This window comes from Peromyscus leucopus, chromosome X, assembly GCF_004664715.2.
Source record: "Peromyscus leucopus breed LL Stock chromosome X, UCI_PerLeu_2.1, whole genome shotgun sequence".
Classification (NCBI taxonomy): domain Eukaryota; kingdom Metazoa; phylum Chordata; class Mammalia; order Rodentia; family Cricetidae; genus Peromyscus; species Peromyscus leucopus.
In genome coordinates, this window is record NC_051083.1 from 8,709,585 (window position 1) to 8,734,488 (window position 24,904).

At 37.5% G+C, this 24,904-nt stretch overlaps 1 protein-coding gene across 1 annotated transcript in view; it reads left to right on the plus strand.

Moving 5' to 3' along the window:
- Efhc2 (EF-hand domain containing 2) overlaps positions 1-24,904 on the plus strand; it is a 180,014-nt gene that overhangs the window by 30,617 nt on the left and 124,493 nt on the right. The window contains exon 2 of the mRNA XM_028875896.2: positions 236-424. Within this exon, the coding sequence (XP_028731729.1) occupies positions 236-424 (189 nt within the window). The remainder of the gene's footprint in view (positions 1-235; positions 425-24,904) is intronic.

Consider the following 24,904-nt stretch of genomic DNA (forward strand, 5'->3'; position numbering starts at 1 on the left):
AAATAGCGTGAACTATTAGCTTTATTCTTAATGCTTTTCAAAGTTTTAAATTAGTTAAAAGAAACTGAATTTAAAATGTAACACAAATGGATAAATATTGCTCACAGTTACTTGACACTTCATATGCATTTTGTGATGGGGAAATGTATTTATGGTGGAAAAGCCTTTACTGTAAGAAAAATCAGAAATATTAACTTTGGCCACTTTTTTTTATTATTGTCTTTTGTACTCACAGGCAGGAAAGGAGAAATTCCATAAATCCCAACACTGGGGCTTTTGTAACAATGTCAGGATGCTGGTGAGTGATGAGAAGCCTGGAATAGGTGGAGAGCTGCTACCTGGGCAAAAGATAAGGCCTAAAAACACTGTATATCCCAAAGGAGATGGAGCCGATGCACCATCCTGGGTAGCTTTTGATAAACAGGTAAGTCACATGACATTGGAGAGACATTCAAGTTTTACACGTAGATATGAGAAAATAAGCATCTTCAATATATATATATATTAAGGTTGTTTTCATTTTTTGCTTTTACACATACTGCATTTGTGCATGGTATTTCTCCCAATTTATTTTTTGTAAGTTGACAAATAGAAATGTGTGCGGTTGGACTTCTGTGTCAGCAGGATCCATAGATATGAATTCAACCAACTTGCAATCCAAGCTATTTGGCATGGGGTACATCTGTGCTGAATATGTATGGACTTCTTGTTTGGTGTTATTCTCTAACCACTCTCCTTTGGGATCTACTTACATAGCATTACATTGCACTAGGTATCATAGTTCATCCAGAGGTAAGTTCGAATACTAGAGGCTGTGTGAAGGTTTTATGCCAATATTACACCATATATGCAATGGACTCAAAGATTCTTGTGAATCTCTGGAACAAATTCCCTGCAGATACAAGTGGATGACTATATATTTAGGATGTAAAGCGTGTTTTTTAAATATGTACACATTGTAGAATGTCTAAGTAAAGCAAATTAACATGTGTATTACTTCAGGATTTTCTGTGATGAGAAGATGTTTATGTTTTGTTTGTTTGTTTTGTTTCTAAAGACAGAAACAAATTTGTTTCCCTATGTTGTCCTGACTGGCCTAGACTAAGGTTGGCCTTGAACACCATGTAGGTCAGATTGGCCTGCCTTTACCTCCATACTGCTAGATCAGAGGTGTGAGCTGCCATGCTCAGCTAAGAATGCTTAAAATTTACTCTTGCTGTGCCATGTGATACATCTCTGGAACTTACTCTTTTCCATCCAACTTTAATTTTGTATCCTTTAACCAAGGCTACTTCCTCCGTAGCCTTATAGACAGACAGACAGGCAGGCAGACAGGCAGACAGACACATGCACACAGAGCTAAACAACAACAAAAATTATCCTTGCTCTGTTGTTTCAGACAGGGTGTTTTTGTTACATGGTATCAAATGCTTATCTTTCCTAACTAATAGTTCTCAAGCTTTCATCTCTTTCTCTGGACAGGATAATCTGTCTTTCTCTAGATACTAAGAGCCAGGTCACTGTGTCACTTTTGCCTGGTGAATTGCCATTAACTACTTTTGCATGGTCTAAATGTGGCATTAAATAGCAATAAAAATGCTTTTTTTTGCTGCATACTGATTGTGGTTACCCATTGCTAAGTACCATAGTGTGAGATGATGAGAATTTTTGATGTGAAGGGAAGAGGTATTAGGCAAGAGTCTAAAATTTCCTTTAAGATGGGGGCGTCTAATGTAGTCTAAGATGGCCTCAAACTCATTTATACAGCCAAGGCTGGCTTGTACTCCTGATCTTCCTGCCTCTGTCTTCGGAGTGATGAGATTACATGTGTGTGCCATTACAAATGGCTTGTGAATTTTTAAGGTATATGTTTGCAAAGAATATGCACAGAGATACAACCAGTAGTTGGAAGGGCGAGTGCAGTTTTGTGTTTTCTGTTTTTTTCTCCCTCACTTGAATACTGGGGATTAAACCCAGGCTCTCAAACTTGTTAGGCAAGCACTCTGCCACTGACTAAACCCCCAACCTTTTCGTATCTACAGCAGGGACAAAGATCAAAGGAAAGAAACCCAAGGTGAGCAGTTATTTTCTATAGGGCAGCATATTGATGTGCCATGTTTACAACAATCTTGAATTACAGCTTCATGTTTTGTTCTTTAAGAAGAATCTGGTATATTTTTATAGGTCTTATAAACAAAAGAGAAAAGAATTCAGGACTAGATAAAGAATTCAAATCACAATATGCTCAATTTATCCAGTGATTTTCTTTTAGTAGGTTTTAGCATGGGTTGGTTGACAATGTCCTGAAATATGGTAGAAGTGACATATCCCCATTACATCTGTGATATGGTACATTAATTAGTGCAAACGTTATTTTAAGCCCAGTTCTGATACTTATAAGAGATCAAACAGACCACAGGGAGGCTTCTTCCCTGGGAAAGCAGCTCCATTTTCAACATGGACCAATATTTCTTTAAAAATTGTTTTTTCATGTTTGGCTCTGTGTTGGACTTAAAGCTCAAAAACAATTTCTGGGCTGACTGACTTGGAGCAATTATGCATGGATTCCTGTAATTCTGTATTTTATAGAATATATAAGTTGTAAGGGCCAAATAAAAGATTCTGTTTTTACTTCTTAAGTAAAAAAGAGGATATTGATATTTTTAATTCACTATGGAAAAGTAATATAGCCTATACCATTCTCTTGCTTGTAACTTTGAAAATTCATTTCATATTTTCTCAATGTTTAATATATGCCTTTCAAGATGATTTTGAAGCCCTGTAAGTACTTATAAAATTATGTAGAATATTTCATGAAGGTGAATTATATTAGCCTCAGACTGCTTGAGAAAATGAAGAGCTTGCTCATTTCAAATCTGACTAAATGCAACATAATTCTTTTGCTTATTTTGCTGGTCAACATCAATTAAATATTCATTGAGATTTAAATGAGACCCTAAGACTATGAGATATTAATGTGCCCTGACAAGATCGTGAGCGACACAGCAGATTCTAGTTAATACCCAGAGCAAATCATAAAGTGCTTCCTTCATTAGGGTTCAGCAAAACAAGTCAACACCTGTTAATCATTTGTTTTCTTCAGATGAAACACTTTCAACTTGTTGCCAGCTTTTCCAATACCTCTAATCCCAGGGATGTATGTAAGGTTATACTCTCAGGTAATATAAAATAAAAATGAAGGCAATTCCTGGGAGACCATATTCAAATGAGTATCGGTAGTAAATGTTATTGTGCCTACCCAGTTCCACATTAGGGGGTGTGCTCCATTTCCTAGCTGCAATGACTGCTTTCCTAAGCAGCTCATACTTGTAATCCTCTCTGGAGATTTGCCCCTGGCTGATGGAAGTTGAAGCACCCAGACATACCCCAGCCCTTCTCTAGGAGCTGATAAGATTAACCAAAGCCAAGGGGCTCTGCTCCGTTCCCTCATGGTGAGACAACTAACTCTACGCTGTGATCCAGGCTCCCTTGTGCATCAGGCCAGTGTTTAACCTGATCTGTGAAAGCATGCTTGCTTGGCTTATTTCCCTATCCTTTGCTGCTTTTGTCCTTTCCTTACAAATTTCTCTCAAGATAAATCATGTGTGCCTACCCCGTTTCAGGCTCTACTTTTGTCGGTCCCAACCTAGGATAATATTACAGCTTATATCTGTGATTCTAAAAGTGACCATCAAAACACTCCGGTTACATAACTGTCACCTGACTAATAGAGAGTTATATTTGCAATCACCCAAAATAGCCAGTGTGTGCATGGTCTCTGCAGTGAACACACCTTGCCAGTCACCCTTCATTCGTTTGCACTTATTATTTTTTTTACAGATGAACTATCAGCTCTATTCAAGCTGGAAATGTGCCTATTTAAAACTGTTCACCTCCCAGGTTTCTTGTAGCTAGCGTTGTCCATGCAACTCACTTCCTGTTAATGATATATATTATACTCCTTGCTAATGATATGTGTTAAGCTTTATTGGGTGGGCTCCTGGGACAGTTATGTTTTCCTAATGAAAAGAGTCAGGCTCAGCTGGTGTGATTTTCCTGTTCCTCACCCTCTATTTTCTTGTCTGTAATTAGTACATAATGCTTCAGCTCTGGTAGCCATCCTCTGAATACAGTAGAGACAAATGGGCCTGGCATCCCTTTTGGTGTCATAGAGCTACCACTTCAGGCCCAGACTGACTTTCTCTAGATTTCTTATATGAGAAAAATCAGCTTCAATTTCAGAAGTTCTCAGCCCATACAGACATTTGGAAATGTGGTGAAGGTGTTCCAGTTTGCCACAAAGCTTGAGAAGTAAGGTTGGACCATGGCAAGGTGAGAAAGGTACTTCTCTTGGGTTCTCCATTTAAGGGAAACCTGAAATTTAGCAATCATTCTTGATAATATTTGTTTTAATTTATTTAAAAGTTAATGCAAAAATGTCATGATTAATAAAGTAACATTTTGCCGGGCGGTGGTGGCGCACGCCTTTAATCCCAGCACTCGGGAGGCAGAGCCAGGCGGATCTCTGTGAGTTCGAGGCCAGCCTGGTCTACCAAGTGAGTTCCAGGAAAGGCACAAAGCTACACAGAGAAACCCTGTCTCGAAAAAAAAACCAAAAAAAAAAAAAAATAAAATAAAGTAACATTTTAAATAATGACAGGATCAGTAACTGTGCCATTCGATTCACACTAAGCCTGAGGTGAAAGATTTAGCAGTATTGATTTTTCCCCCATCTTTAGTGTTTTGACATTTTGTTTACTATGATTTTTTGACATTAATTTTGATGTTTTTAACTGCCTCATTCATAGACTAATACTTACTTGGAGGTCTGCTAACAGTGATTATCTGGGTGCCAAAGGAGCATTGCACATCTTTGCCATGTGAAGCAGGCACCCTGTACTGCATAGAATCACTCCCCTAAAATGCCAGTCATACTCTTGTTGAGAAAGTCATGTTTGCTTAAAACCCTTAGGATTGTGGTGATTGATACAACTAACTAAAACAATTTTACTTGATACTTCCCACCTCTGAAAAGGCTGTTGATATTGTTGACCTCAGCTAAGTAAAAGAAGGCCATCATAGGCCAAGCTAAGTGACTACTCCAGAGTCATGATGGAACACAGAACATGAACACAGCTAAGCTTAGTGGCTAGGGCTTGCAGTCTCAGCCACTCAGGTGGATAAGGCAGGAAGGCAATAAATTCATGGCCTCTCAGAAATGGAGAGAGTTCAAGGCCAGCTTGGGCAACTTCCTGAGACCCTATCTCAAAATGAAAAAAGAAAGCAGAAAAGAAAACAAAAACCAGGGCTAGGGATGTAGCTTAGTAGTAGAATACTTTTCTAGCACGAGTGAGTCTCTAGGTTCAATGCTCAGTACTAGAAACAAATACAAACAAGAAGAGAATGTTGTCCAAACCACAAAATGCATCATTCACTCTTAATGGTTCCTAGCAATCACTCCAGTACCTTCATTAAGAGGAAACAGAGATAATTGTAGTCCATGGGAAAATAAGGAATCATATATTCACAATAAGTGCAGTAGGAGCTAGGATCTGAGTATGTATTAGAGATGCTAGTTCTAGTGATATGGACCATTAACTCTCTGTGTGGCTGTAGCTTAGTCACTTTACCTCTCTGAGCATTATTTGCCTTGACTTCATGTAACTTAGGGCTTGACTAGATAATTTCCAAGAGCTTTTTGCCTCTGGTCACCTAGGATGCTTGTTCATCCTAGAACTGGGCCTATGGTTTTAATTATATCAGGCTGAGATTTGGCATTTAGCAGTTTGTGATATGCGATGATTGGTTACTATTATATATAATCTTATGGTTAGCTGTAGCTAGAGTTTTTCTGGTCCTGGCTGGCCCACAGTCAGGACAAATCTCTTTTACCCGCCAGTCCCACAGCTACTCAGACAGAACCAAGTAAACACACAGAGACTTATATTATTTATAAACTGTATGGCCATGGCAGGCTTCTAGCTAGCTCATCTTATATCTTAAATTAACCCATTTCTATTAATCTATAAGTTGCCACGTGGCTCATAGCTTACTGGTATCTTAACATCTTCTCATGGCGGCAGCTGGCAGCGTCCCTCTGCCTCAGCCTTCCACTTCCCAGAATTCTCTTCTCTGCTTGTCTCGCCTATACTTCCTGCCTGGCTACTGGCCAATCAGTGTTTTATTTATTAACCAATCAGAGCAACACATTTGACATACGGAACATCCCCACAGCAGTTAGCTACTTTTATAGAAAGTCAAAATATTTAGAAATGTGTAGATGACTAAATGTTTTTATGACTTTTATCTGGATGTTAAGCACCATTTACATAGACTCTACAATTATGCTCTCATTTCTTTTCATTTTTCAATGGCAGCTAGTTAGCATAATTTGTTTGCTATTTCATAAACGACTATTATAGAAAGTGCTAGGATAAAGGTTGATCTTATGGGGGTATACATGCATTTCAAAGTACTATTTCATTTTTTCCATTTATTAAAATATAATTATAATTAAAACTACTGACCAAAGAATTAGAATTTTAATAACTTCACATGAATTGAGTCTATAGTGAGCGAATTATATAGTATTTTATGAATCTTTCTATTTTGAACAATATAAAACTAATTCAGTCTCAGGTCACCTTGATTTTCTTTGTGTGCGTGTGTATGTGCAGGAGTACGCGAGCGCATGTGTGTGTGTGTGTGTGTGTGTGTGTGTGTGTGTGTATGTGTGTGTGTGCACAGGAGTGCACATGTGTGTGAAGGTTAGGGGTCAACCTTGGGTATGGTTCCTTAGGAGCCATCCACCTTGTGTTTTGAAATAGTCTCTCACTGGGATCTGGAGTTCACCAAGTAGGTTTGGCCAGCTAGCCTTCGAGCCTCAGTGCTCCCTACTTCTGTCTCCAGTGTGTGCCGCCATGCCTGGCTTTTTATGCTGGAGATAGATCTAAGGTTCTCATGCATGACAACCATTTTGTTCATTGAGCCCCTTGACCTAAAAAAAAGAGCAAGCTGGTTTCTTATGCACTGCTTTCTTAGCAGGTGTCAGAAAAGACGGTAAGATTGGAGATTGTGTTGGGGACATTGTGGAAGGGCTTATGTTAGTGATTTGTTCTGGATTAGATATTATCAGGAAGAGGAGTGCTTTTCTGAGTGGGCATTTTAATGAGTCTCTTTGACAAAGAGAGCAGACTAGACAGAAGCAATTGCTGTAACAGGGAGAAAAGCAGCTACCACCCCTATGAACTAGGAAAGAAAGGAGTTTGACTTTTTTTTTTTTTTTTGGTCTTGGATATCATTCGTTTTCTGTCTGTATTCACACATGGTTATTGGAGTTGTCTTGTTTTTTTTTCTTTATCCATCATAGTCACAGAGTGGCCATATCTGGTGGTGTCAATTGAAAGTATTCTTGTTCCCCAGGGGAACAGCAGGCCCAGTGACAGTATTAGGTGACTAGGCCTCAGGGGCTGATTTCCTTTTTTGGTCTAGTACCAGTCAAAATTTCAAATTTTTCTGCAGGGGGATTTAGGACTGACTTGTTAACTATATTAAAATTTCACATGACTAACAAAGAACAATGCATAAAATACAGATTGTATAAATCTTGCCTAAAGTCAATTAGGTAGGTATATTATAAAATGTAACTATTATACCAAATTAAAAGACAGTTATACTTTGAAAATTGTCAGATACTATACCTTTAAGCTGTACCTCAAATTGCAAATGGAAACTTTTCCATAGGTTTATGTAATTTTTAAATTATTCAATTCCTGCCAGAAACATTTTATAAGAGCCCAACATGTATAATTATAACAGTGTAATTGCAGTACATTGCCATCTAATTCCCATGTTTTACTCACAATTATATAAATCTTTAGCTATTTAGCTTTAGAGAAGAAATCAAAAGGCTTGTCTGAAATCAAACATGTCATACCCCAAATTCTCAACTATGTATTCTACATTTATCATTAAGAGTAAAGCACACAATTACAGTCTTTAAATTTATGTTAAAATGAGAATTTCCAATCCTATTAAATAATATGGGTTTCTTTAAACTTCTTTTGAAATTCAGAAGCCATTTAATTACAAAATATCCTGAACCCTGAAATAAATGTTTTTGGAATTAAAAGAATGAGAGTCATAAGTGAGTGTTTTACTAAAGGAGACTTTGTTTTTCCCTCTTTTTTAAAATAAACTACAATTTAACTTCTTGACAAAATTTCAAGACCTTCACCATAGGCCTACACTTAAAAAATGGTTTATTTTCTTTTTAATTATTTGTGGGGTACTGCATGTGACTTCAGGTCCCCATAAAGGAGGCAGAAGAAGGTGTCTTTACCTGGAGCTAGAAGTCAAGGTGGCTTAATGCCTGAAATAGATGCTCTACAAAGCAAACTCAGGTCAAGAGCAAGTTCTTAATCACTGAGCCATCTCTCCAGTTCCAGTTTCTGTTTGTTTGTTTCTGTTTTTAAGCAATAAATAGACCATGGCTTATTCTCATTATCCCAAAGTTCTTTCAAGCCTTTTAAGCTAAAAGTTTAGTAGCTATTAGTATAATTCTATCAGAATGACTATAATTTAAGAAAAATGACAATGCATTCCTGGTATGGTTCTACCATTTTAAAAGACAGTTTGCTAGCTCCTTAAATAGGCATATACTTAACACATAACCCAATAATTTCACTCCTACATACCTAAAACATGCATATACATTTTATTTTTATTTTTTAAAACATTTATTTTATGTATGTGAGTGTTTGCCTGCCTATATGCATGTGTACCATGTATATTCTTAGCACCCTCAGAGGCCAGAAGAGGGAGTCAGAGTCTCTGGAATTTATTACACATGGTCATGATCCTCATGCTGGTGCTGAAAACTAAACCCAGATCCTTTCTACAAGGACGGCAAGTACTCTTAACTGCAGAGCCATTTCTCCAGCCCCCCTTTATACTTTTTGCATGTGAATTTTAACACATTTTGTGTACATGCATGTGTATATATGTGGGAGTACATGAGTTTGTGCAAGTGAATGTGTACATGTGTGCATGTGCATGTGGAAGTCTCTGGCATCATTTCTCAAGAGCCATCCACATTTTTTGAGATAGGGTCTCTCATTGGAACCTGGAGCTCACCTATTTATCTAGACTGGCTGGCCAGTGAGCCCAAGGGATTTTCTTGGCACCACTTGCCCAACTTTGGAATGACAAATACTTTACATGCCTGACTTTTTATGTGGGTGCTGGGGGTTGAACTCAGCTCTTCATGCTTGCACAGCAAGTACTTCAAAGACTGAGTCATTTCTGTAGCCTCTACTTATGAATTTTTATAGCTGCATTATTCACAATAGCCCCAACCAGGCAATTGCCCAAATGTATATTCACTTATATTGGACAAACAAAATTATTCAGCGCTATAAACTCCTAAAGAATGCTAAGACATAGGTGAACCATAAAGGCATACTAAATGAAATGAACCAGACATAGAAGTCTTTGTACTGTATGAGTCCACCTACATGAAATTCTAGAAAAGAAAATATATAATAAAAATCAAATCAGTCCTTGCTTGGGGCATGCAGAGGGATCATTTCAAGGGTGATAGAAATGTTCTAAACTAGATTGTACTAATCATTAGACAGCACTATAAAGTTATAAAACACCACTGACCCCTGTAATTGTAAGGGGTAAATTTTATGGTATAGAAATGGCAGTTTAATATATAGGTTTGTATTATTGTCCCACGAGAAAATACCATGTACTAGGTGGCTGAAAAGCAAAATGTATTTTCTCCTCAATTCTGGAAGTTGGAAGCAAGGTCAAAGTAAAGGCAGAGTTGGAGTCTCTTGAGACTTGTCTCTGTGGCTGACAGATCACCACCCTCCTGCTGCTTCTTAAACTGTCATCCACTGTGCCCATGGACTTTTCTTTCTTTTTTTAAAACATAAAACCATGCCATTTGTTAACTTAAACTTTAGGCTAATTAATATTTTGTTCTGTGCTTGTAATGTATAGAAATCATGGCTGCTTACATATTTTCCACTTCTGATTTTAAAGCAGCTGCAGGTTTATCTGAAACATTAAAAATTATTGATTACTTTTGATTTTCTATTCGAATATTGATAGTGGGAAATATTACAAATACTAACTGTGAATTCTAACCATATTGTTTTTAAAAATACATTTGAAATAACTTGGGACTCACAAAAAATAAGAAAAATGGTACAGTGAGTTCTTATGTGCCCTTTCTTCCAATTTCCCCAACAGTGACATTTCATTTAACCATAATAAGAGATAAAAACACCCCAATTCTCTTAGATAGTCCATTTGTGTCCTCTTCATTTAGTTCTCCTATTTTTAAAAGTTTTATTCATTTATTTTACAACTTTTCAATTTTCACTTTTAAGATTTATATGTGTGTTTTCCCTGCATACACATATATACAGCATGTGCTTACCTGGTATCTACAGAAGTAGGAGGGCATTCATTCACCTGGAACTGGAGTTACCAATTGTTTTGAGTCAAACACAGGTCCTCTGCAAGAGGAACAAGGGCTCTTAGCTGCCAAGTCATCTCTTTAGTCCCCGATTTTGTTTTTTATGTGTATGGATGTTCTGCTTGTGTGTGTGTCTTTGTAGCACTTCTATGCTTAGTATCTACAGAGACCAGAAGTGACAGATGATTGTGAGCTACCACATGGGTTCTGGAGATTGAACTTGGGTCCTCTTGGAACAGCAGCCAGTACTCTTAACTGTTGATCTATTTCTTCAGCCCACAAGATTTATTTTTATTATTTTTAATTATGTATTTGTGTGTGGGTATGTGCACATGAGTGCAGGTGCTTGTCGAGGCCAGAAGAGGACTTTGGACCCCCTGGAGTTGGACTTACAAGTTGTTGTGAGCCATCTAATATCAGTACTATGATCCAACATCTGCACAAGCAATGCTCTTAACTGCTGAGCCATATCTCTATTCCTCACCTCCAATTTTTTTCTGAGTTCCTTCACCATTGTTTAGTTTTGTCTTTTCTTAGATTTCATATAAATAGAACCTTATAGTGTGTCCACTCTGGAGTCTGACTTATAAGATGTGAGATATAACTTTGACAATATGTATAGAAGGCAAATAGATCAAATTCACATGATAGTCTACCATGAAAGATTTCTTGGCATTTGTACATTGGTATTTAGTCTTCTGAATTGATAACCTCATTTTAAAACATGTAATTATGTTTCCCCCAAAATACATTGCTCTTATTTACTTCAGAGGTTTTTTTGAAAACATTTGAAGGTATCAAAACTGTCCACATCTTTCAATTTACTTTGTGTTCTTCTATTTAACTTGTTTTTGCACTGTCTTATTTTTGTTTTTGTTGTTTTTGAAATTTGTTCTTTTGAGATTTTTTTCCTGAGAGAGGGAGAAAATGGGAACAAGAGGACATAAGGTTGAGTAGAGTGGGAGGTGGGGGAGGATCTGAGAAGATTCAAGAGAGGGAAAACATGATCAAAATATATTATATGAAAACATTTTTTAATAAAAAATGAAAAGTACCTTTGACTAGGATATTCACTGTGCTTTTTTTGTGTGACAATAGGTCTTTTGATAAAGAGTATTCTCTAGGGACACATATCATTTACTCTCCCTGCCTCCTTACATAGAAAGGATAAATTGCATTATCATGGGTTTTTAATTTTCCTCTCTTCTGCAATTCTGATTTCTTTTCTGTTGTACATTCTCTCACCCCACTGTTCCCCCTTCTACTTACATATCATATGTATTACCTTCCTCATTCCTTGCCTTAATGCCTCCTCTTCACTCCTTCATGGGCCCCTTTCTAGTTTCCTTTGAGTGTGGATAAAGACCATGTAACACTTTTGTAAACTTTTTAGCAAAGGTATAAAAATATAAAGGAGTAATACTTTTCATTCTGGAACATATGAAATGGGAAAATGGTAGGCAAGGAGATGACTGCCACATTACTCAAAACTACCTTGTTTTTTGTCCCAATGTTCTTATTTCTTTGTCCCTCCCACCTCTGGTCTTTTTTTTTCTAGTTTCTTTTCTCATTTATTGGTATTTTTTCTGTCTGTTTGTATTCATTCTATTAATATTTATTTTCATCCTCTTCTTTTTATCTCCTAACCTTGAATGCTCTATTTAGCTTTCTTCCCTTTTCCTACTTTGTTTTCCTGTTGGAAGCCTTGCAGTGGCTGACTGGTTCTTTGGAGAACATCACCATCATTACCATCAATATTATCAAAGTTATCTCCCTTTCCTTTATCCCCAGCTTTGGAGCTTGGTTAAATGTCTCCTGCACTAGAGAATTACTAGAAATGAACTCCATATTCAGTGGTTTGGGAGGGACATTCTTTGAAAGCTTGACCCTTCATGACTCTCAGTCAGCCAGACTGAATTTTGGAGCCTAAATTTACCATTTATTACCCATTTCATCTTGGCCATATTTTAAACATCTGTTGTCCTGTTTCCTCATCTGTTTGTTGGAAATGACAGAACATACTTTTGAGTTTCCCTGGACATCAAATGGATAATGCATACCAGGCATCCAGCCCATAGTGCTTGTCATGCAGAATTAATGCCCATCATTTGCTTCAGGCCTGTGTTTTGTTTCTTTAAAGTGTCAGGAGGACAGTGTTTCTAGGGAGAGTAAGCATAAACTGTGACTATCCCAGGTTATCACCCATGTTGCAGGATTTCTTGTGTTTTTCTTTGAAATCAATTACAGTGTATTGCAAAACAAGCCTGCAGATTTTGCCAATGTTATCATTGTGTTCTACCAAGGAAATATTAAGCCATCTATGTGTTGCCCTTTCCAATTATTCCTCTATGTGCATTTTATCTTGGGATACTACAGATAGTTTTAAAGGTCTTCTAGTATTTAAACAGGAGGGTTTGTGATGTCTCATTTTAGCAAATTAATGGTCTTTTAGGAGGAATGGCAATACCTGCCTGTTTTTATTATTCTGAAGTAAGAGCAACCAGTAATAGACTGACAACTATGCTAACCTTCTGAGTGTGCAGAACTTGTACAGGTTTCATAGCATGGTCATTTGTCTAGGTTAAGGCAAATTAATGTAAATATTTTATGTTTAATTGGAATTCTGTTTCTTTTGCCACTCATCCTGGTTTTTCCTTCCTGCTCTTGCCATGACATCTTTTCCAAGGGGATTTATTCTGTCTACCTTTGCTTCTACTTGGTGATTTTTTTCCACCTGACTTTTCAGGGCAGTTACTTTGGCATTTATGTTTCAAAAGTAAATAAAAACTGTACGTTCCACTCTAGTCTAGTTGTTCTTTATTAAAGTTTTGCTTCTCCATGACATGCAACAGGGATATTACTGTGTGGTCCTAGCTTTCTTTTTCCTGTATATCACCTGTGCAGCAAAAATTTGCCTTTGCTTATTGTCCCCTTCTCTATCCCCTAATGGTTCCTCTGAGTTTTTCAGATGGAATTTGTAGGCGTAACAGTCTTATTAAATAAGAAACACAGAGCCAAATGCAGAGTTAAAAGCCCAAGAGGTCAAAGTAGTAGCTAAAAGCTGATACTAAAAAAAACCTTTCTTACCCTTTGCTGCCGCTGTCGTCCTTCCCCTCAGAAAGAGACCTACTTCCTGTGTATCTGTCTTTTTATTGACTTCCTGTTCTGCCTTCTTATTGGTTGTAAACCCAACCACATGACCTCCTCATCACTGCCTGTCTATACAGACCTCCAGGTCTTCTATGGTTGGTATTGAGATTAAAGTCATGTGTCTCCATGCTGGCTGTATCCTTGAACACACAGAGATCTGTCTGTCATGTGATTGGGATTAAAGGTATGTACCACCACAACCTGGCTTCTGCTATGGCTTGCTATTAGCTCTGACCCTCAGGCAACTTTATTTATTAACACACAAATAAAATCACATTTCAGTACAAATAAAATATCACCATATTTTCCCTTTTCTATTTTAATAAAAAGAAAAAGGAAAAAAGTTATAACTAATATAAGAAAAACTATACACAAAAGTACAATAACTATATATTACCCAACCAATGTCTAGTCCATTTGCATTTGACAAATTCAGAGAAAATAATTCCATTATCTATCCTATTTTGGTAAGTACAAAATGTACCTGATTTACTTTCTATCCTAACTTATATTACTAACAGAACTATCTTATAACATCTTTCAAATTTATACACTTACTCTTTAGTGAGTTTCTTTTCTAAAATTCTTAACAAGGAAAACTATAACTATAACTACCTAATCTTCATCTATAACTAACTACTCTTCAACTCCCCCAGAGACCCAAGAAGGAAATAATATTACCTAATAAAAATAAAAACAGGAAGCATGCAAGCAGCTTACAAAAAAAAAAAATGTGAGTTGACAGAAACAGCCAGCTGCCTGGACTATCACCTGAGGTTTCTCTGTAGTGTTGGGTCATCATCTTCAGCCTATAGTCTTAGCATATCTGACATACTCATTTGTGAAGTAGGATGTACCCAATACCCAAGGTTAACAGTTCGATCTCACATTTGGTGAGAGCAGTCCATGTACCAGAAACACCTGAATTCCACTAGTGTCATGTCATGATTCAGGATTCTAAATTCTGGAAATTGTTGATGTTTTTTTTTTTTAATTCAGCTGTCCATTCTTCTTGGCTGTGTGTGTGTGGCTTCATCTCAGTACCCCGTTCTTCTCCACATCCCTCTATTAAATGCCAGTCTACCATTGAGAGGTGTGAGCTTAGTTACACTTCAAGAGTAACTGTTTCAGCTGCTGTTCCACTGCACATCAGAAGCCACCAGCCCACTGCCTGTTCAGGTGCCTTTGAAGAAAAGGACACTGTACCTTTTCTGAATTGCGAAGGCCACTTCAGGGATGGTGCCATATTGTCCTGGCTTCAGAAGATGCCGTTTGTTAAAGCCACAACCACACTTGTTTTGGCAAGAATCAGCAGTCCTTTGTTTCATGCCCTGTGTGTACATTTTGTCCTGTTTGTCAGCAATTGATTCGAGGATATTTTGTTGTCCACTGGCTAACTTTTGCCACAATGAAAGTTACATATGCAGTTTCTTCAATGCCCATATTTTCTCTGAAGTAGATTGGTACTGCTAGGAGCCAACATGTCTCATAGCCATAACAAAAAAAGAAAATTTTTCTAACTTATTAAAACATTTTAAATGCCATATTCTGTAGATCTCTGAAGGGTTTGAAGATGACCTGTCTATCTAAAATATATCTGCTCAATCTTGAAAACATACCTAATATGACTACAATTTCTATTGTAATGTCTAATTATTAACTTTTATTTACTTATATCCTAATAGTTGGTAATAATAACATTCAAGGATCAGCAAATTGCATTACATTGTTAAATGAATGGTACAAGTATAATATCTTGAACAAGATTAGAAATATATGTATGGCATTTTCTAATAATATCAATCTCAATATATATAATTTGTTTACAATATAAAACAATCCAATCCAATGTAAAGTATTTAAAACTAGTAATTGTCTTTTTCTTTTCTTTTTTTTAAACAAGAACCTTAAATCTAATCTCCTTTGCTTAGCCCTTTTCCTAACCCTTAACAACTTGTAACCAACCCTCCTAAACAATGAAAATTATCCCAGACCCAAAACCCATTAAAAGATCAAAGAAAAAAAAAAAACCCAACCAACCAAACAAACAAAAACACCCGCCCCACACCACCTCTTTGGGAATGTGGGCGTCATATTCTTAAAATTGCTTCCTGCTGGGTATGGGCGAAGGTATCTTCATGTACTTTCTTTTCTACCAAGGCCAATTCTTTCTCAGCTTCAGGTGATAATTCTCTTGGACTGTTTAAGTCCTTATAACCTTGTAAGGTTTTGAACAAATTATTCAGTTCATCATTTTTTTACCCAATAATAGTTTGTAGATGAGAAATGTCTCCAAATAGTCTTTGAAAGTCATTAAGGGTCTGTTGTCAGTCTCTCCTAATTTGCACCTTTTGGGGTCTAATTTTTGTAGACCTATTTTATATCCTAAATAATTAATAGAATCTCCTCTTTGTATCTTTTCAAAAACAATTTATAATCCCCAGCAAGGCAAAGTTTTCTTTACTTCTTCAAACATTCTTTCTAAAGTATCTGCATTTGAGTCAGCTAATAAAATATCATCCATACAATGATAAATTATAGATTTTGGAAATTTTTTATGTATCATTTCCAATGGCTGTTGTACAAAATATTGGCACAGGGTTGGGCTATTCAACATTCCCTGTGGGAGGACCCTCTATTGATATCTCATAACCAGTTAAGAATTACTGTAAGTAGGTACCATTAAGGCAAATCTTTCTCTGTCTTTTTCTTGTAAGGGTATTGAAAAGAAACAGCCTTTTAAATCAGTAACTATGAGAGGCCATTCTTTTGGTAACAGAGTAGGCAAAGGAATTCCAGATTGTAGAGAGCCCATTGGCTGAATTACTTTGTTAATTGCTCTAAGGTCTGTTACCATTCTCCATTTACCAGATTTCTTTCTAATAACAAATACAGGAGAATTCCAAGGACTGGTTGATTCTTCAATATGCTGAGCATTTAACTGCTCTTCTACCAGCTCTTCTAAAGCCTGGAGTTTCTCTGTTGTTAAACACCATTGCTGAACCCATACAGGCTCGTCTGTTAACCATTTTAAAGGTAGAACTGTTGGTGTCTTTGGAAGATCATCAGTTGTTGTGCCCTGTTCTTGTATAATATGGATGGCTGGTGACCACTCATTAGAATAATACCTTCTAATATTTCTCTCAGAAACATGTGCTAGTTTATGATTTGTTTCTAAGGTTGGAGGGATGTTAATCTGAGTATTCCATTGTTGTAACAGGTCTCGACTCCACAGGTTCATAGCTATGTTAGCCACATATGGTTTTAATTTTCCTCTCTGTCCTTCTGAACCTATACATTCAAGCCACCTTGCACTCTGTTTCCCTTGAGATAATGTTCCAATTCCTAACAGTTGAATGTTTACCTCCTGAAGAGGCCAAGTTGGATGCCAAAATTCTGGTGCAATTATGGTCACATCAGCATCTGTGTCTACCAGACCAGACAACAAAACACCATTTATTTTTATTGTTAATTTTGGTCTTTGTTCATTTATAGAAGTTTGCCAAAAATTTTTCTTTATGTTTTCTCCTGAATTTTCTGTTCTGTGTCTTAGCTGTCTTATCACCCTGAGCAGTCTGGTTTATTCCAATAGGCATTTGATTATTTAATTGCTCTGAGTTGGGGTTTCCTCTACAACGGCAGGAAAGGTCTGAACTGGATTTGCTGTGGGGGCCTGCCTGAGGCCCCTCTGGGTGTTTCCTGAAGACCAAGGCAAAGTATTACTTTGCCTGTCCCTTGTTGATCTACATTCATTGGTCCAGTGTTTTCCCTTACCATACATACCTTCTGCATACTCCATAAGGAAGGGGCATTCTGTTGTCATTGTTCCTTGAAGAAACATTGTTTCTAGGAATGCCCTGTTTACAGTCCCTTTTCAAATGTCCTTGCTTTCCACATCCAAAACATCTGACATTCCTCAAACCTCTTGAGATTGCTTCTCCTATCCACATATCATCATGGTCATGAGCTTCAACATTAACCGTGTCTCTAATCCAATCTTCCAAGGGTTAAGATCTTGCCTTTAACAGCCTGATTATTCTCTCGCATGCTGCATTCACATTCTCAAAAGCCAAAGATTCAATTATTATCTGGCTAGCTTCTGAATTCGGGACCATTCTCTTTACTGCTGAAGTCAGTCTTTGTAAGAAATCTATGAAAGATTCTTTTGGGCCCTGTATAACCTTTGTAAATGACTCAGTTTTCTTTCCTGGTTCCTCAACTCTGTCCCATGTATTCAAGGCTGCCATTCGACATGGAATTAGGGTTTGGATATCATATAAACATTGTGTTTGTATTGCAGCATGTTGGCCTTCTCCAACAAGCTGATCCTGGGAGATTTATATACCTTTAGCCCTCCATTGATTTTCTATGTTTTAAGCTTCCTCTTTGAAACAAATTTGCCACTGCAGCTGTGCCCCAAGTTCCAGAACAGCATTTAACAGCTCTCACCAATCCTGTGGTATAATCTTATTACAAGTTGACCAGGAGTTTAACATTTGCTTTACAAATAGGGAATGCATGCCATAAGATACTGTTGCCTCCTTAAACCTTTGTAAATCTGACATTCAATTGGAGTTCAAATATTTTGTGCATTCACTTGACCAGGTAGCTGCTGTAGGGTTACCAGATAAATTAAGTGTGATTGTGTGAAAACAGGCTTTCTTTCTGTAACCTTATAATCCAATCCTGAAAAAATTTCAATGTTAATTTCATGTTTGAATCTGAATTTCTCTATAATTCATTTTAACAGGTTTAATGGGTTTTTCTAAAGCTTTTATCCTGGCCCTTAAATTTGCTATCTTTTTAAATAGTAAAATAAGGATAAGGAAAGTAATTATGTGCATAATCCCATCAACATTAATCTTTTCATATATTTGTTCCATTTTCAGACTGCCTAAAATTTTATCAAACAAAGCCCAATTTTCTTCCAATGTACACATAAACCCCATTTTTTTTAATGTGGCAAATTTTTCTCTTTTAAATAGTTTTTTCCTTTAAAATATCTGATATCTTAATTGATTTACCAAGTCTGCGTAGAACAGTAGAAATCCGATGGAATTTCAAAACAGCTACCTAGTGTCCCAGGTGTGAATCCAGAGAGAGAGAGAGAGAGAGAGAGAGAGAGAGAGAGAGAGAGAGAGAGAGAGAGAAAGAGAAAGAGAAAGAGAAGAGAAGAGAAAGAGAAAGAGAAAGAGAGAGAGAGTGAGTTCTGGCTAAAAGCTTAAATCCAGCCATGTGTTCCCGCTTGAGCCGAGTTGAGCCTGGGCTCCGGCTTCCTTAAGCCCCGACCATGTGCGTTGGCATTTCAGCAGAACACAGCTCTATCTGCAGTTGTGTGTAGCTACTGCAATTAGCTGTAGTTCCGGCAGGGCAGGCCTGAGTTGTTCATACCACTGGCTTTATGCAAGTAGCTCCAGCTGTGGGTAACTGCTTGTAGCTATGGTCAGTCGGGCCTGGGGCCTAGGCTGAGCTGGGCCCAAGCTAAGGAGGCAGACCACCGCCATGGGAAACCGGGCCCACCACCAAGCCAAGCCAGGTGCTGTTTAATGAATTCTTGCCACATTGGGCACCAAATGTAGATGTAACAGTCTTATTAAATAAGAAACACAGAGCCAAATGCAGAGTTAAAAGCCCAAGAGGTCAGAGCAGTAGCTAAAAGCTGATACTAAAATCCCTTTCTTACCCTTTGCTGCCGCTGTCGTCCTTCCCCTCAGAAAGATTCCTACTTCCTGTGTATCTGTCTTTTTATTGACTTTCTGTTCTGCCTTCTCATTGGCTGTAAACCCAACCACATGACCTCCTCGTCACTCCCTGTCTATACAGACCTCCAGGTCTTCTATGGTTGGTATTGAGATTAAAGTCATGTGTCTCCATGCTGGCTGTATCCTTGAACACACAGAGATCTGTCTGTCATGTGATTGGGATTAAAGGTGTGTGCCACCACAACCTGGCTTCTGCTATGGCTTGCTATTAGCTCTGACCCTCAGGCAACTTTATTTATTAACACACAAATAAAAATCGCATTTCAGTACAAATAAAATATTACCATAGGAATGGCAGATATGGGAAAAGAAAAATGGTGATGAGACTTATGAGAATCAAAAACAAAGAGGGTAAAGGGCTGGAGAAATGGCCTGATAGTAGTAGTTAAGAGCATTTGCTGTTCCTGCAGAAGACCAGGATTCAGTTCCTGGCACTGGCATCAAGTAGCTCACAACTGCTTCAAACTAGTTTCAGGGGATCCACACCCTCCTTCTAACCTCTGTGTGTACCAGGCACCCACATAGTGCAGATACATACATGTAGGCAAAACAAAGACTCATACACATAAAATAAAAAGAAGTATTTTTTAAAGAGAGGAAAGGCTTTTTAGTGGGATGAAGATGTGGAACAGCAATTTAGATTTTGGTTTTCAGCAGTCTAAGGAAAAGTAAGACATCTTTTTCCACTGCTGTTGTCAGGCCATTTTACTGAGACACTATAAAGCCACAATGAGACTAAACCACATTGGCTTGAATTACATCAGAGTGCTAACTCAGTGAATAAGACTTATTTTTAAGCAGATAATAAGGCTTATATTTTAACAGATCAACTATTACCATTGTTAGCCATCAGTTGACCTGTGTCCTCTCTTGTCTTCCTCTCAAAGTTCCCTTTCATTAGTCTTTCTATGACCACTGCCACCATTCTATTTCACCATGCATCTTTCAACTGAGACTAGCCTGCTCAGTGACATCTACTGTCTCTCTTCCCATTCCATAATCTGCTGCGGTAACTTTGGAAGCCTTCAACTCCCTTTGCATGGCCTAGAGACCACTCATCTTTTAGCCCTTCCAGTCTAGTTGTCTCTGCTATCATGCCCCTATTCTGTTGCTGGAGGGCTTCTCTCCAGGTTCCCCAAGCCCCGCAGTCCCACAATCCACGTATAAAATAATCACTCAGACGCTTATATTACTTATAAACTGTATGGCCGTGGCAGGCTTCTTGTTAACTGTTCTTTTATCTTAAATTAACCCATTTTTATAAATCTATACCTTGCCACGTGGCTGGTGGCTTACCGGCATCTTCACATGCTGCTTCTCCTGGCGGTGGCTGCAGTGTCTCTCCCCTCAGCCTTCACCTCCCAGAATTCTCCTCTCTCCTTGTCCCACCTACTTCCTGCCTGGCAACCTACTTCCTGCCTGGTCACTGGCCATCAGTGTTTTATTTATATAGAACAATATCCACAGCACTATTCAGCCATTAGGTGCACAGAATTACTTGCAACTTGTATCCCAGTAACAGAAAAGTTCACACTCCTGGAACCTTGCACGTTGTTTCCTTTGCAGACTGCCCTTCATTACCAGGCTATTTCTTGATCTTCTGTCCCTTTTGCAGATGCATTTTAATTGTGGTTCTTTGTTCTTGATACTTTTAGGTGCAGCACTTCCCCATACTATCTTTTAAAATTATATTTATTTGTTTAAATCAAATTATTTTAAAATTTGTATGTGCGCACTGTACATGTGTGGAGGTCAGAGGACAACTTGTGGGAGTGGGTTATCTCCTTCCACTGTGTGGGCCTCAAGATTTCAATTTAGGTCATCAGCTTGGTGACAGGCATCTTTTCCCACTTAGCTATTTCACTGGCCTTCTTAATACTATCAGAGCATTTTCACAATCTCCAGTAATTTTTGTATTCTTCACTGATCATGTGTAAGCAGAACTTTTGTGATAGTTCAAGGGATATGGCTAAGTTTGTGGTCTCTAAAACTGGGAAGCTTGAGTTTTCATCTCAACTGTCTCATTCTTTTACTTTGAAACCTTGGGTAATTACTTCACTTCCCAACCTTGACCACCATATGAAAAGGATCACAGTCTGATCTACTTTTTAAGAGTAAATGAGATAAGCAGTATCAAAGAATAGCACACTGCATAGTCTATTATAACTACCTAATCAGCCAGGTATGCTAACACATGCCTATGATCTCAGCACTTGGGAATGTGAGGCAGGAGGATTATGAGTTCAAGCAGGCTAGATTCTGTAGTGAGACTGGATCTCAAGCCCCTATTCCCAAATAAAAAAATACTTAATCAATGTTGATTATTTTTATTTAGCTTTGAATTCGTTGTGCTTAGCATAAATCCTGACAAATGACAGGTATTCAGTAATATATGGTTAGTGGAGTTTGAATCACATTGCTTTACAAAACCAAAATGATTATTGTATACTTGTGCATGGGTGTACATGTAGCATGATGGGCTTATGGCCAGTGGACTTTACTTTTGAAACTTGTTAATTAGCGAGTGATTTCCTTTGAATACATGGAGTGATTGTTACTGAGTATTTTATCTACTTCAAACCTTTGAATTTAGCAGTTTTTCTGTAACTTGGCTGGTTTGTATTGTTTTAGCAAAGGAGACTTTCAGCCACAAATACCTATTTTGTGACTTAGTTGTTGATGCACTTCTGGGCATTAAATACTTTGGGAACACTAGGCTAATCCAATGTACTGGGGGCCGAAGGGGTCTGCTTTATTGGGTAACATAGAATAAATAACCATATTGACTATGCTAATTTTTAAGCTTGTTGGTTAGTAACATAATTTCTCTTGGATAGATTGGCTCCCTTGTTGTAATTCTAATAAACGTAGAATATCAGAGAAAGATATTATTTTTTTATGTGTCTGAATTTATGCACCCATGTGCAAGAATGCCTGTGAAAGTCAGAAGACATCAGACTCTCTGAAGTTGGAGTTAAGTTTGTGAGAAGCCTGGCATGGGCTAAGATCTGAATATCAGTCCTCATGATAGAACAGCAAATAATCTAAACCCCAGAGCCATCTTACCAGCGCTAGAAAATCTCCTTTCCACAGTAGTTCTGAACCTCTTTTTTTTCAACTAATAGCAACTGCTTTTTAATTGCTTTGTTCCATATATTCCACAAGGGTGTGAAGACCATTTTTATATGGCTTTGACTGTATTTTAAGCTACCACCTTTGCATCCTACACTGATATATATTATTCAGTATTTAGTATTTTTATAAGTTTTGTATTCTCCTCACAGCTACATTATATGTACATACTTTTCTTAATCCTTTAAAAACTGCTGCAATATGCTATGCTTAGCTAGTACTGATTTTCTAAATGTTGCTGAATGGTGAACAAAAAGTTTCAGTGGTTTGTACCAGTTATATAGTGAATTGATGATTGCGATACAAGAATATTCCAACATTTGAGCTACTTCCCTTTCCCCTTTTATTCATTGTAAAATCCCATATTGAAGTATGGTAAAAAATAAGTTCATGGATGCTTATGATTTCTGTGCAGGTGCATTTCTTCTTAAACTGAGATTTAGTAATGGAAACTGGCAGGTGAATTATAGGTTTATAGTGTTTTTATAGTGTAAAGAAATCCTGTGGTATTCATATAACTTATCCTTCTGGTTGTTCATTTATTTAACTTATTGATCATCTCTTAGTTCAACAATCTAAATGAGATTCAGGGTTTGTATAAGCTGAGTTTCCCTAAGATATGCATATTTAAACAGTATCCATAGAAACACAAATTTATCAAAAATGGGGAGGAAAAGAATTAGAATTTAGAAATTGTGACTTAAGCATTAATATTAATATGTACTCTCACTTCCACAATTCCAACTGAAATGGCTGCAAAGTTTTAAAAAAAGAAACTACTTCAGTGTTGGAGGCGGGAGCTAGGGTGAGGAGGTATAGGGGTTCATCTTCACGGGACAAACTTTTGAGGAACCTCTCCTTGACAACTGAGTGTAGATGGGATTGCATTCACAGAATAGACCAAAACTAACATAGAACTTCACTTCCTGTCTAAAAAGAACTGAATTGAAGGTCAGAATGATATACATGGGACTTTGAACCTGGTTTATGTTTGCAAATGATGATGGCCTAAGAGAGCCACCAGAAGTACAGAAACACTCAAGTGTAGATCAAAACAGAGCTTGCAATTAGGGCCTTTTGGAAATACAATGCAGTGGCACATGAAGAACTGGCCACTCTTCCTGGAATAGCGGGCAGGTCAATCTATGAAAGGTTTATATGGAAAAGTTAAAAGGAATTGTTTTTTTCCTCGGGACAATCCATGGTTCCCTCCCCAATTCTTTTACCATATTACACCTTAATTTGTATTAGTCACACTCCAAGAGGAGGAATTTAGTCACACTCCAAGAGGAGGAATTTAGGAACATGAGGATGGATGGGAAAAACTACACTATTTGGGAGAAAATCAAACCTGACAGACTGTTCAAGAATGAACAAAGAAACCCAATATGAGGCTTCTGAAAAGATATTACAACATAAATGGAGAACAATGTTCAAAAGGCAAAAGAAGGAATCTCTTTATTTCAGAAGTATGTTTTGGGGGCTGGAGAGATGGCTCAGCAGTTAAGAGCACATACCACTTTTACAGAAGACTCACATTTGGTACCATATCAAAGCAGCTCACAACTACCTGTACTCCAGTACTCCAGCTCCAAGGGATCTGACACTCTCTTCTGGATTTCTAGGGCATTTGCACTCATGTGCATAAACTCACAACCTTCATACTTATGTAATTAAAAAAAACATAATAGGGCCAGGTGCATGTCTTTAATCTCATCACTTGGTGGGGGCTGGGGGAGGCAGAGGGAGGTGGACTCTGAGTTTGAGGCCAGTCAGGACTACATAATGAGACACTGCCTCAAACAAACAAATAGTATGTTTTCTCTAGGAAACGACTATTTTTGGTCACCATGTATGTTGTGTTTTCTATTGAACAAATGGGAGTGATACAAAATAAACAGTGAAAAACCTGTGAAGAGCTGAAAGAGAAAACAACAGAAAGAACAAGTTAAAAATATTGCTGGATAAGAATTGTAGGTTGCTGCAGAATGAAATACAAATGTAAGCAAAATACAGATTGCATCATGTGAAGAAAAATTGGGGGAATAGACTATTAGGAAGAAAAATGATAAAAATCTCTTAAAAGTCAGGTCTAATGACAAGATAACAGTATAGACAGATGGGGACTCAAAACCAAGCTGATGAAGCATGCCATCAGAAAACAATAAAAATTCCAGTTTTGAACTACAGAAATACTTAGACCTGCAAAGTGAGTATTTACTCTGTACCAAGTTTCTGAGGGAGAAAAACAAAACAATTACACATATCCTGCCTGACAGTTTTTATACTACATCAATGCAAAGAAATGATGAAAAACACTGCTAAAAGGTATTTTACACCCTAAAACATTATTTTTCAACATTCCTAT